Source organism: Haemaphysalis longicornis, unplaced genomic scaffold (assembly GCF_048455015.1).
Source record: "Haemaphysalis longicornis isolate Haplotype H1 unplaced genomic scaffold, Haemaphysalis longicornis Haplotype H1 scaffold_115, whole genome shotgun sequence".
In the NCBI taxonomy this organism is placed as follows: Eukaryota; Metazoa; Arthropoda; class Arachnida; order Ixodida; family Ixodidae; genus Haemaphysalis; species Haemaphysalis longicornis.
The window spans coordinates 649,730-664,352 of NW_027526220.1; the positions used below are offsets into that span (position 1 = coordinate 649,730).

The 14,623-nt window shown below is 51.7% G+C and overlaps 1 protein-coding gene across 2 annotated transcripts in view; it reads left to right on the plus strand.

Moving 5' to 3' along the window:
* Window positions 1-14,623, plus strand: part of LOC144161473 (uncharacterized) — a 103,047-nt gene that overhangs the window by 23,139 nt on the left and 65,285 nt on the right. Inside the window, exon 4 of one of the 2 annotated variants that reach the window (XM_077692127.1) lies at window positions 144-7,088. The exons of the other annotated variant lie outside the window; for it this stretch is intronic. Coding sequence (XP_077548253.1) covers window positions 144-6,971 — 6,828 coding nt within the window. The 3' untranslated portion in view covers window positions 6,972-7,088. Of the gene's footprint in view, window positions 1-143; window positions 7,089-14,623 lie in introns of those variants that run through there. 2 annotated transcript variants of the gene reach the window in all.

Genomic DNA, 14,623 nt, shown 5'->3' on the forward strand with positions numbered 1-14,623 from the left:
TGCAAAACATGAACTTCAGATTTGAGTGTAGCATGCTTTGGGAATCGCTTCTTGCGTACCGCAGACGAAAATAAAATAGCTCGACTACACAGGTCTTAATTTGTGCGATATTTACAAAAACACTGCTTCGCATTTATTCGCAGACGCTCCTACTTCGCCGACGAGGAGTCTGCAAGAACGGAGGCTGCATGCCGTTCGGCAGCGATGACGACATCAAGCCCAAGGGAGCTCTCGGCAAGGTCATCGCGGCCATCGACAAATTTGCATCCGGCTCGTACAGAACGAAAGCACCGAAACCCGGCACCCCATTCGGCCCTATCGTTTCAACAGCCAGCTCATTGTTCGGCGGCGGTTCCTCAAAAACGTCGGGCAGCAGCAGCAGCACATCGAGCGCAGCTAGCAGTATCGTCGCTACCGCGACTGCCGCGGCAGTCGGTTCCACTTTTAAAAAACTCCTCGCGCACGGTGCATCCGTGTTGTCCGAAAAGAAGAAGCATGACGAACATCCTTTTAGCTCCATCTTAACGAGCGTTTCTAAACCAGACCACCATCCGGCACATAATCCCGGTGGAACAGTTTCGAGCAGTTCTGGAGCGGTTGCCGTCAGTTTTGGCGGGGGTCCGCCGGTACTACCACCATCGACAGAGGGAAGCACTGAACACGACAGAGCGCAAGCTGCCCCTGCAATGCCCTCGGCGAGTTCCCCAGGCCCTTCAGAGCATCCTTCCTTGCCGCCCTTTATTAGCGCATCGCAACCAAAGCCTAAAGACTCGCTAAGCCCAGGTTCTGCTTCGGGAGCTCCTAGTTCAAATGGAAATGTCATAAAGCACGCAATTGGAATAATGTTGGGCACAATATCAGGTGTCCCGACATCTGGTACCCCTTCTGCGAGCGTCGCTCACAATGGACCCACTGGAGAAGTTAGCGGTGGGGGCAGCGCCACCCCAGCGGAATTTCCGTTTGGCCGGGCTTCACCGATAGTCCCGCCTTCACCCTCGTTAGGCACGAAACGTAATGACAGGGAAAGACTTCCTGGGTTTCCGACCACTGCGAACGTGGTTGATGAAAGCCACCCAACGATGGCACCAGCTGCACCCGCCATTAGCAATACCGGGTATATTCAAAAACCTTCAGCTTTCCCGTCATCTTCCAGTCGGTCACCTCCCATCGAAAGTCCGCATCCTGGCGCCGCGTCGCAGGCAGAAAATTCAGCCGGAAGTCAGCTGAATGGTCCCTACGCGGCAGCCTTTTCTCTGTTGAAAGAAAGTGCACAAGGTCCATCCCGTAACGTGCTTCCTGGTCAACCTTCGCTGGCTGCTTTTGGTGGGACGTCGGTGCCAAGCAGCGGCTCCAGCGTTATTCCTTTGCACACGGGTGCCAGTGGCCCTGAAGTCAACCACAGTAAGGGAACAGTTACCAACCCGCCTAGCGCCGGTGTCGCATCAATCCCCACCAGTTACAGTCGTGGTCACCCATCCCTTTTTCCGCCGACTGCCGGCGTGTTCGAACGCAAACGTGAACAGACGCCCCTATGGCCAGGAGCTCCGAAGACGGTATCGCAGCCTCTAAACACTCCAACAGAAGCTGCCGGGATTCCCTCTGGTAGTTCGCGGGCTACTCTCCTGCTACACTCCAATAACCCCCTCAGCATGGCGCCGTCTTCAATAGGAACTGCTCCTTTGAGACCACCTCCACACTCACCGTCTGAGAGTATTCCTGGCAGCCTGATAAAAACATCTGTTGTGGGCGCCTTAAAACCATCACAAGGGCCGGCTGGTACCGTGCCTCTTACCCTTGTTAGGCAACCGCTACCGCCAGCTACAGGGGGAGCTTCAATACAAACTAACAACCCACCACTTCGTAATTCCCAAAGCGCGAATAAGCACGTCGTAATTCCCACAAAAGAACTACACGAACGACGGATTAGCCACAAGCCTGTTCTTGCCGGAGAGGAGTTGGGTGGCGGTTCGCGACCAATTCCGCCTTCAGGCGGTGCGGCAGCAGCCAATAATGGCAGAGAAGGCTCTCAAATGTCAACTGTGTCAAGAACAACACTAGGGCGTGCCGTTATGTCGGTCGCAACTGCCCGGGCGAACGCTCCCCGTGTTCAACAAATTTCTGCAATTTCTCACTACCAGCCCAGCGCCAGACCACCGCCCTTAACCGGAAGTCCTATAGAAGTCACGGCTGCTTCCGTGTCAACAAGGGAGGCCTCAACCCGAACGGAAAGAACATTTGGAAACGTTTTAAACTCTTCAAGACGACATTCTGGAAGCACGAGACTAATAATAGTTTTGAAAAAGCCGCTGTCGCCTCTTACAGGTAATCCTCCGATAGCACGTACAAGCTCACCAATTCAAAATTCGCCTGAAAGCGCCAATCGTCCACAAGGCATTGGTGTTGGTCCGCCATCAGTCGCGCCTCCAACGTCACAAATTTCAATTGCCCCGGTAGCACCGGCTGCTTCACAAAATCAAGTCTCACATGAAACCCGGCAATATAATCCGCCTAACACAGGCATTACCTCTTCTCTCAAACAACAGTCATCTGAAGCTAATGCAGGCAAGTCAAAACCGAGCAACCACTTTCTAGCTCGTATTTCGCATAGTGCAGGAAAGGTTACAACAACCGAGTCAAGTATTACCAGATCTGGAGCCCCCACTCAACCTACCAGCAGCCCTGCCGCTCTTATACCATTGCTTTCGGCAGGAACTGCCCGGGTAGTGCCGACTATTTCTTCAAAACCACCTGTGTCACTGGAAAGCCCGCAACGTAATCTGCCAGCCCGAGGCATTACCTTTCCTCCAAAAGAACAGCGCTCAATAGCTGACGCAGGAACAAAAAAACAGAGTATCAGCTCACTAGCTCTGGGTTCACATAGTGCGATGAAGGCAGGGATGACCGAAACCTCCTTACGCAGAAGTTCTTTGCTATCCCATGCTGCCGTTCGCAGCGGAGCACCGTTGCTGGGTGGTGCTCAGCCAGCCGGAAAACTCAGCGCCTCCTCAACGCTTGCTGCTTCCAAAAACACGGTTGCCGGAGCGCTCGATGCTACTAAAAACGCGAAGCTTCCTGGTCTGCCGCGAAAGAATGGTCCTTCAGTTAACACGGAATCCTTAGCGCTACCTTTGAAACCTGGCGGCACTTCGCAGCTATCGGGTTTGCCAGAAACCAAAAAAGGCAGCACCGGCAAGACCTCGGGCTCAGGCTCTGGCGCTTCGAAGGCCCGACCTAAGAAAAGGTTCTTCAGAGGCTTTTTTCGCCGTTTCAAGCATAAGCGGAAACAAAACCACCGCAAAGGTCAGTCCACGCGGAACCACTCTAAGAAAGAGGGCGTTGCATCCCCTTCCAGGAATTTGGACTCCACAAAACCCAAAACCTTGTTGAACACTGGTGCAAAAGGCTCGACTCTCCCGGTCCCACCAACTGCTGTGCCACACACCGTGCCTAACCCATTGCCGACACCATCACAAAGGAAGGAAGTGCCTAGTTTGCCCAAAGAAAGCACGAGCCAGGCAACGAAATCCTCTGGTGTAGGAACATTGATCTCTAACAAGAGCACTACAAACACGCCTGCTAGAACCGAAGGTGCCCTTTTATCGAAAATCAAAAGCGCAACCAGTACGCATAACAACAAAGAATCGTCTCAAAATAATGTTACTCCCGTTGCGAGTCCTTCACATGGCCGCGTCGAAACAACAGTGATCGATGGCAGAAATGGTCTCTCTACGAAGGGTAGACAGATAAATTTACCCAACCAGGTGCCACGTATACCAGTGGTCGGGGAAGCTTCCCGTCCATTGGCAAACCGACCAACGACCATCCCTATTATTCCAGCCACTTCCACTGCTGCAGTTCAAGGCATAAAACAAGGTTTGGCTCCTCTTCAGCACACGCAAAAGAAATCTCCACCTACGGTACTATCGAGCACTGGAACGACAGAGCGTAACACAAATAATGGAGAAGTATTTCAAAAAGTCTTTGAAATAAAATCTCATAGCACCACCGTATCGACAGGAACATCCAGCACGGGAGAGGCAACCAAGACTAAAGTGTCAACGACCGCTGGGGTTCCTTCCACGCATGGCTCAGCTTCCTCTGCAACCGTTACGGAAACGAAAATTGCTGCACCAAGCACCTCGTCAATCTCACCCGGTAATAGCGTTGCTACTCCCTCAACGTCCACTGCTACAACCGGGTCACCTTCAAGCGCTCATTCCAGCAACCAGTTAGCGCCTAAACCAACAGCAGCCCCACAGAAGCCCGTTCTTGCTGTAGCTGCAGCAGGGAAAGGCGGGAATGCATCGTATGGCAGCAACCAAGGCTCCCAAGTAACCCTGCCGAGAACACCCGGATCTAGAGAGGAAACTCACAATGGCGTACCGTCAAACATTGGGGCTCCTTCCCCGCGTTGGCCGGCGACCTCTACAGCGATTACGGGGACGAAAATTGCCGCACCAAGCATCTCGTCAACCTCGCGCGATAATACCGTAGCTAGGCTCTCACCGTCCACTGCTACAACCGGGTCACCTTCAAGCGCTCATTCCAGCAACCAGTTAGCGCCTAAACCAACAGCAGCCCCACAGAAGCCCGCTCTTGCTGTAGCTGAAGCAGGGAAAGGCGGGAATGCATCGTATGGCAGCAACCAAGGCTCCCAAGTAACACTGCCGAGAACACCCGGATCTAGAGAGACAACTCAAAATGGCGTACCGTCAAACATTGGGGCTCCTTCGCCGCGTTGGCCAGCGACCTCTACAGCAATTACGGGGACGAAAATTGCCGCACAAAGCATCTCGTCAATCTCGCGCCATAATACCGTAGCTAGTCTCTCAACGTCCACTGCTACAACCGGGGCACCTTCAAGCGCTCATTACGGCAACCAGTTAGCGCCGAAACCAACAGTCCCACAACAGAACCCCGCTCCTGCTGTAGCTGCAGCCTCGAAAGGTAGGAATGCATCATATGGCAGCCACCAAGGCTCCCAAGTAACCCTGCCGAGCGCACCCGGCGCTAGAGTGGAAACCCAAGGTGCCATACCACCAAGCATTGGGGTTCGTTCCCCGCATGGCTCGGCGACCTTCACAACTGTTAAGGGGACGAAAAATTCCTCACCAGGCATCTCCTCAACCTCCCACGACAATACCGTTCCTACTCCCTTAAAGCCCGCGGCTACATCGGTGACACCTTCGAGCGCTCATGCCACCAACCAGTTACCGCCTAAATCAATAGCAGCACCACCGAGCACCGCTTCTGCTGTAGCTGCAGCGTCATATGGCAGTAGCCAAGGGTCACAAACAAGCGGTCTGATGGGCAACAGGGCTAACGCGCACAGTAACGGCGAAACTCTGGGCGTCAAAAGAGGTACATCGTTGCCAATTCCGTCAAGCACCAGCGCGCGTGCAGAGAGTAAAATGTCGCCTAGCACGGATAACTCATCCAAAGCAACATCTGTGTCAATCGCAAAGAGCATGAATGGCACGTCAAGAGCTTCTGAAAGAGCTACCGCTACTTCGGCTGCTCCCCCTGTACCCACTCCTGCATTGGTATCGTCCACATTACGGGTTCAATCAGGACATCTAGTACCAAATGTTAGGGCAGCTAGCAGAATAGGAGGCCCTCAAGCAATTACAGCAGGTACTGATAAACATACCCCAGCGGCTGGCTCAGTTAACCGCTCAACAGGAAACGTTTCCTTAGGACCAGGTGCACCTCCTGCACCGATCCCTACATTAGCCTCCGCAACGTCAGGTATTTCATCAACTCCTTCAGTACGAAATGTAAATACTGCTAACCCAACGGCAGGTACTTTAGGTTTAGGAACTACGGGAAGCAGTGAAAAACATACCCCAACTGGTAGCTCAACTTTGGTCTCCGCAACATCATTAGCTTCTTCAGTACGAAAGGCTATTGCAGCTAACCGACTGGCAAATACTTTACGAACTACGGGAACTGCTGAAAAACGTACCCCAACTACTGACTCACTCTCCGGCTTAAAAGGGAGCGCTTCGTTACTACCAGCAGTAAAGGGTATTGAAATTCCTAGGCCATCACCACCTAAACCAACCAGCCCGATAGCTAACGCACATAGGAGCTCTACATCAAGCACACAAACAATGCCAGCCATCGAGACGGCTTCACGACTTGGCGCTTCGAATGTGGGAACCCCTGGCACCACTTCCGTCCCAACTTCAAACGTTCCAAGCACGGCTCCGGCCTCGGCTACTGTAAAAAGAGCGGAGAAAGTGGCTGCGCCTGGCTCAGCCTCTAACTTGGCAGCGGGTGGACAAATACGTTCAGCGCTTCAAAATCTTCCAGCGTCTAGATTACTGGCGCTGATAACAGCCAAGAACATTGTTAAGACTGTACCGAAATCGGAACCACGTCTGCGTACACTCGCACTGGTTCCGAAAGGAAATGCCTCAAACAATGCTAAATCCAGCGAAGGATTGGCAGGTAGCTTGCAGAAAGCAAAAACGACTTCTAATATAAATACTGCACCTCCCGCATCTTCTCCCGGTGGAATACCGATTTCGACTGGTCTGGCTAAGGCGGGACAAGTTCTTAAGCCATCGGCAAATCCTCCTCGGATGATTGGGAAGCTGGGTGGTCTTTTGACTCGTCCAACAAGCGCTCTAAGGTCAACCGTACAATCAGGGCGCTCCGTAGTGTCAAATATGTTATTAAAGACCGCGAGAAATAATGGAGAAAGTAGGGCAACTGAAGCCAGGCCGCCAACGACCGCTAACGTCGCTACACAGCCCGCAGCGGCCGAAACACAGCCTTCCCTTCCCGCATATCAACCTTCTGAGGACAGACAGCCAGCTCAGGTTACCAATGGCGTAGAACAGGGTTCACCCATGTACCCGGGAATGCAGGCGCCGAATGGCATGGTATTTGGGAGACCTGGCCCCATGCCAGGTGGTTTCTGGGGGCCGCCGCAAGGAATTCCAGGGATGTATCGTCCATTCTAAAAGCCTGGAACCACAATCTGAAATGTTTAAGTAAGGCACATAGATTGTTCGAATGAGGAATGTTTGAAGTGTTTTTTGTTGTTCTTTTGCAATAAAGACAGCCAGCTGATCACTTGACTGGTGTTGCACTTCACCACGTGGCGGTTCTTGGCACAACGCACAGCCGAAAAACAGAGAGGTGTATCACAATAATGGGGTACTATATCGGCCAACATCTAACTCTAAACTATTGCTTATTTCGACCATCACTAATAAACACACCACCACTGGCATTCATGGCAGGAACCATCAATTGACTTGAGAAAAAAAACGGAAATCAAAACACGGGGGAAAATATGATCGAAATCATGTGACGCAGTACCTGCATCTAGCATAGTCTACATTAATGCAGAAAATCGCGGCAAAGCTTGCAAATTTCTCACGCGATCAGTACGAAAATGACCTCAACGTCCTATAAGAATTAAAACTGTAGCCGAACTGCCCCATTGGCGAAGAGTATTTGAGTATGGAACATTGGCAGTTGAATCCTTTTCATCGCGCCTTTCTTTCAGGCTACTCTTTCCTACTACCATTATACATGTATTAAGAGCAATACAGGAGCGATTCGTGCGCTTAGAATATCATGGCGTGATTGTTATACGAAACTCTTCATTAAACCAAATACAGACAAGACCGTGGTGTTTCCCTTAACTAGCTCCATGACCTTATCCTTGACCGCACGCTTGTCATGAGGACGCTGAGTGTGTTTGTTATTATCTCTTTAGCTCATCTTTTTTTTTTTTTTTTGCGCCACCGCTGCCTTTTTTCTGGCCTATTATTGTAACGACCCATCGAATGGGGATTTTGATTTTAAAAAAAACACTTGGAGGCTCGGTAATACTGCCACCGGAAAGACGATGCATCTTGGTGGTTTAAGGTTGATAAAATTGGCTTTATTGCCACGAACTCGATGGGCATTAGAACAGCGTCCGTGCACTTGCCGAGTGCGAACGACGTCGCCTTCCTCTTGCCGTCGGTCGATGATGATTCCGATGGTGTAGTGATTATGATGACGAGAATTGAGCTCAAGAACAGATTATAATGGGAGTGGACCGTTCGCCGTGTCAGTGAATACTAATAATTGCATTGCGGCAATATATTTCTCTTTTGCCTTGAATGCACCCAAGGCCGCCCATGCCCTAAGCAATGTTGACATCCAAAGCGTTCATTATATATACTTTCTTTTCGTCCTTGCTACTAATAAAGGCGCATGAAGGGCGGTAATAACTATTCGCCACACAGGAAATGCTCACGAAAATTTTGGGGGAACCCCCAAAACCCAACATTACCAGCCGAACAATCCCTAGCGTTAGAAATTCTCAGCGAAGATCTCATAAGGGTTGTTGAAGGTATCCGCTGCATATATTGGGCGCAACGACGCAAACAGCATGAGTGATAGACTATTTTATCTGCTTAGAATGAAATACGCTGCTCCGTACCGCCGCCAACACTTTATTTCCACAAGCCTCAGGAGCCGCAGTGTTCTGTAGGAACAGGTCCAGAGAAATGTCACTAATTTGTTCGGTTTCAAAAGTAATGCGCTTGTACCGTACCACGACCAACATTTTATTTACACGAGCCCCGCACACGCCCGAGTGATTTGTATGTGCACGTGAATAAAACGTCGAGGTTCACTTCGAACGGAGGCGCCATTTTCAAACTGCGACAAAATCAACTTAGAGTAGTAGCTTAACAAAACTTTGTGGGCTGTCGCTGTACTTTTTCTGGCAATCCGAGGTACAATGCTTGAAAGCAGCGGTCGGAAACCTTTCAAAGTGGAGGGCAGAGTTGCATAATGCCCACATTGCAAGGGCCGGATGGCAAAGCTGGCGGGAGGTGAGGGGGAGAAGTGGGGATTTTTTTGTTCCGGTGCAAAGAAGGGAAGTGAAGACCATATTTGGCGAAGTGTAAAGATTGGGCCAACCAATACTGCTTTGTTCCTGTGTAACGCCATTTGACGTTAAAACTGCCAGGTCAGCCTAAAGGGGGTTTCTGACGCCGTGCCGGGGCTTCCCCGACGCAGGCCGCATGCCGCTCGCGGGCCGCAGGTTTCCTACCCTTGCTTGAGGGTTACTGCATCTAAAGCTGATGGTGAAACGCAATTTATTGGCCTTTAGAAGAGGAGGGGATGAGTAGAGGGGTCCCGGACTCCGGGTCAGAGAAGTCCGAGTGCCACAGACGCGGCCTCTTGCTCTGCCGACCATCCGAAGCTGGTTACTCGAGGGAGGGACTGTCCAGGATAAGCCTCTAAAGCCTAAGAGCCGGACGGGATGAAGAGGGTATGTTACTGGTATTGGTGGCTTGTAGGGGTGCCGGCTGTGTGACCTAGCCTGGAAGCAAGGGAGGATGAGGGCCGGTCCGAGGAACCGGAAGAGCGGCGCACGGGAGTCCAGGGGTGGGTGCGACTGCAAAGCCAGACCATGTGCTCCACCGTTCTGTCGGCGCAACAGTACTTGCACGTAGGACTCGTGAACTTCGTTTAAAAAAAACTGGTGGAGCCTGACTGTAAACATGAGTGTGTTTCTCTGCAGTCTTCTCAGCATTGTCTGCTGTGGCTTGGTGAGGTTGGGATGGGAATCTGGTATTGGTCGCCTCCTGGCACGAAAATGCTCGATGATTTCGGCGATTGTATTGGAAAAACTTCTTTCGGGCCTGCGAATGAAGTCCTATTGCTAGGTCTTCATGACTTGGCCGGAGTCGTCACCGCAGATGTAGCCAACCCGGCTAGGGGTCCTCCGCTCCCCGTCACCGGGTCGCCGGTGTCCTCCTGCCTGGCCAGCGCCACGATGACTCGCGGGACAGCCTGGAGTTGAAGATTTTGGTCATCAGTCCGCACCGCCTCCTCGAAGGCAGGTGGCATCATTCTTGTGTTTGATTCGTCCGGGTATGCGAGGAAATCCCAGACGATGTGCTCGAGTCTTGCTGGAGCTTTGCGACACACCCGACAGGTGGCATCGGGGTGTCTCCGGGTATATCTTGTGCTTTAGGTAGGCGCTCGGGACCGTCTTTGCTTGGAGTTGCCTATAGATGACCGCCTGCTCCCTACTCAATCCTTTGCAGGGCGGCGGGAGCTTGCGTCTGGCAAGTCGATGGGCCTGGTAGTCATTCGGTCTCGTGTGCTGTGCCACAAATGCTCTCCGCCACTTTTCTCGGCGCGGTTAGTGAGTTCGCGAGCACGAGCGTGTGCGGTTTCATTGTGGTTCTCAGCACGTGTCGACACCGTCCCTGCGTGTGCCGGGAACCACTTGATTCTCGTCTTCCCCAGGAGGCTTGGCTGTCTTCGGAGTAGTTTCTCCGTTACGGGGGAAACCCTGCCTTTGGAGACGTTTTTGACAGCTTGCCTGGAATCACTCAGGACCGTTGTGCAGCCTGGATCTTTGAGGGCCAGCGCGATCGCCACCTCCTCTGCTTCCTCGGGTCTCCCGCTTGCAACGCTGGCCGCCGCTCGGAGGTTGCCCTCGGCGTCGACCACCGTCACCACGAAGCCACGTTCATTGCAGTATTATGCTGCATCGACGTAGCGGGCTCCAGCGTCCGCGGCGTGGAGCTCCGCCCGCGCCTTGGCCCGTGCTCGCCACCTGCCCTCGTTGTACTCCGGGTGCATGTTGCGCGGGACTGCATCCACCTGGATTTTGTGCCTGGTGTCGCCACGTTGCTGCGTCTTGGTTCCCTGCTGTTCATGGTAGTTGTATCCCAGCTTGTCCAGGATTCTTCTGCCTGCTTTGGTTATGGTTATCCTCTCTAGCTGCCCCACCCGTTGGGCCTCGATGACTTCGTCCAAGGTGTTGTGTACGCCCAGGATTAGCAGTCGCTCGGTACTTGTAGACTCGGGTAGTCCGATGGCCGTCTTATACGCCCTTCGGTTGAGCGATTCCAGCTTTTTCTTCTCGTTGGTTTTCCACTTGTGAAACGCCGCCACGTATGTTATGTGGCTCATGACGAATGACTGCACTAGTCGTGTGAGGTTCTCCTCACGCAGCCCCCCTCTTCCTGTTGGAAACTCGTTTCATGAGCCGAATGGCGCTGGCCGCCTTGCCGGCGATCTTCGCCATTGTGCCCCCATTGTTGCCCTTCTCGTTGAGAAGCATACCCAGTACTCTGATGTCGGATACCCTGGGGATCGCCGACCCGTCCTGGGTGTAGATCTTAATCTCGTCTCGTTTTCGTCGTTGTTCACGCTGACTGTCTGTGGGCTTGTATAAAAGCAGCTCAGACTTACTCGGTGAGAATCTCAGGCCAGTGCCCTCGAGGCTCCCCTCGATGCTCCTCACTGCCTTCAGCAGGACCTCTTCTACTTGGGCGTCGCTACCTCCCTTGACCCACAGGGTGATATCGTCGGCATATATCGTATGCTCGACGAACAACATCAGGCTATCGGGTACATAATCCACGGCGTTGTCTTGATTGAAACTGGAGTTTCCGGAACAGGGCGGAGGAGGGCGAAATGGGTTAGAGCGCTGGCCGCCGCGTGATCACACTCATTGGCCCTGTTGCCTGAGTGTGCGGGGGTCCAAAACAGGTGGAATATAGTACTTCTATGGCGGTGCCTTGATGATGCGGCGAGCAGAATGTACTGGGCTTTCTAGGAGACGATCTTGGAGGAGAAGTTTCTGCATACCTTTGCCGGGTCAGAGACTGCGTAGATGATGAAAGACACTTTATTCCTGGGCAATGGCCAATGCAATTGCTGCTCCTTGGGCTTCTAGAACGGAGACGTGTGGCAGGAATATCATAGCGGAGACGGTGTTTACATTCCCAACAACCTCTACCGCAACCACAGGTCTTTGATTTTAGCTGGCGCCCCGGATGGGCAGGGCTGCGGCATCCATGTAGAGAACCGCTTCTGGCGGGATGAACGATAGGTGATCTTCGATTGTAGCAGCTTGTTTCCGCCTTCGGTCACGATGTTGCCTCGGATGCATATTAGGGGCGAAGCCCCTTATAGGCTGGGGTTGTTGGCGTCTCCTGTCGTCGTCGTCACCGTCGTAATCGTCGTTTTATGTAGTCGCTGTACTAAAACACCGGGAAACTCATTTAGGCTTCGCGCTAAAACGTAACGCGAACTAAAAAAAACCCGACACTCGTTTACGCCTCACGCTAGAGAGCTTTGTGCTTCAAAGACAAGAGACTTTTACAGCAAAGCTGTATACCTCTACCCCCAACGTTGTCATCTCCGTTGGCAAAAAAACGTCAAGGCGCCACCAATACGCTTATACACTGCATGTTTCGCCCCTCCCCAGGTTTCACGTTAGGGGAGATGGCCCGGTTGGATTAAATTAGAAAAAAAATATTCATTGATCCTGCAGTAAAGTGTGCGTGCGAACTTCAGACGTAGCCTACGTCGTCTTCCTGACCCCAACCGCGGCCGGGGCCCCGCAAGCCGTTCCAGCCAGCCGGGCTCCTGCCGAGCCAGTGCCACGATCACCCGCTGGACAGCCTCGATTTGTATCTTGGTGTCCTTCCCGCGTTGCTTCTTCCATCGCCGGCGGTCACTTACCTGATGCTGACTACGCTGGGAAATTGATGCATGTGTTTGATCGCTCCTACTTCCTTTCGACACACCCTACACTTGTCGTCGGGGTGTGCTTCCGGGTACATCTTGTGCTTGAGCGCTGGGCTCGGGATTGTTCTTGTTTGTAGTTGCCTGTATATAACGGCCTGCTCCCGGCTGAGCCCTTTGCAGGACGGGGGTAGTCTAGCCGTCCTAAAGGCTTTCGTGACCTCGTTGAAACTTGTCATGTGATCCCGGGTACTGAACCACAGTCGTCCGCATCCTCCAACGGCGCAATCTGTTAATTCTCGCGAGTGCGGTATCTCGTTACGGTTGTCGTTCTGCTCCGAAACCTTCCCTGCACGTTCCGGGAACCAGTAGATTCAAACATGTCTGTCGCTTTCGGTCTTTTGAAACTACGCCCGCGGTAGCATCTTCCCTGCGGCGGCGAGATGGCCTGGGATTTTGTTCTAGGGATGGGACCGACATGTATGCTTGAACGCCAAGTGGCCGGTAATGAGTGCTTTATTCGGCTCTCGGGAGGCCCATGCGTAGAGAGGGCAAGGAGTCGGAGTACGGAGTACGTCCCGCGTACGTTTTTTCGAGCCTTCTGTACTGGCACGACAGATGGGCTGTGATTTAAATAGTTGATTCAGAGTGTTATAGAGATTCAGTTCTTTAAGTCTATCCGTACTGGTCTATTGTGGTAGACCCAGCGCCTGTTTATAGCGTTTCCGTATAATGATGCTAATCTCGTCAGTTTCACGAGTGCAAAGACGGTGGTATGGTGTGCTGTAAATGATCCAGGTAATTATGGAGACCTGGGCAATTCCCATCTCCGCCTTATTCATGCCACGGTTTCTGCTTGCGATTCCTTTTTATTAACTGATTTAATTCTCTGCATGTGGACTTAAGCATTTGAATAGTAGTAATGTTCCTGATTTTTGAAGGTGCAGCCCGAAGATGCGAATGTTGGCAAATTCAGGGATCAGATGACCGCCGGCTTAGATGATTGGTCTCTTTAAGCTGCGTACCTTGCCGATGACCTCTTTAGGCCTCTCGCTGCTGTTGCATACCGTGTCGCATTTATATTTTCTAGTGTTTTCTTCGCACAGTTCTTAGGGTCATCTTCGGTTTGTTTTTGACCGGTTGCCTGCGTGGTCGAGCAGCGTCTTCATGTTCAGGCAATTGTGCAGTCGCTTTTTCTTTTATGACAGAAGTGTCATCGTTTTCTTTGCGATTGATGTATGAAGGCGGGAAAGACGTTATTTTTTAATTGATGTGGGAACTTTTCATTTTGTCGCCTGGACGGCTTTTCTCGCAGGTTGCCCTTAGTGCAGCAAATTCTTTCTTAAGGTCATTAATCACGCTGTCTTTGGCTCTGAGTTCTTATTTTAGAAGAGTGATTTCTCTATTCGAGTCGGGTCTAAGTCGCTTTTTTTGTTGAGTTGGGCACCATATCCGGCAACAGTAGTAGCCCAATTAGGCATTTGGTATAGAAATCTCTTGTGTAGTACTAGCTGTAGAAATACTGGTCGTTGGCGTAAATATTACTTGTGGTAAATCTGCGCCGTTATTATAGCTCGATGTTTCATGTTTGAATTTACTTCGTCTTCTGGTGGGGTGACTATTTTCGCGAATCCGCATTTCATGTGAGGTACGTGTTATGATCCCGTCTTTGTTGGTTGCCCATTTGTCTGATAGCGTAGGGGGGTAATGTACCTCTGGCGGTATATCTTTGATGCCGATAGGTGTGGACCCCACATAGTTGGAACGTGGCTACGTATGCATGTTCTACGTCGGGATTCCATTTGCGTCAGAAGGAGAATGCTTCTACGTCTGTGTTTGGACAAGATGTTACGCGATGTCCGAGTTGTTTGCACACACCACATAGGGGCCCAGTTTTCCTGTGGGGCCTGCATTTATAGTTGAATCCTCCAACCCTGACATAGCGTGGCACGGTTTGACCTACAAAAGTTAGGACGACCGATTAGAAAGTTTTCCCCAAGCGTCTGGCCATGATTACTTGAAATTTTGTTTAATGTTTTCTAGTATTTCTGACTTCATAAGATCAATTGGGATGCGATGAACTTGCCCCTTAATCGTATCATCTGGAGCGATC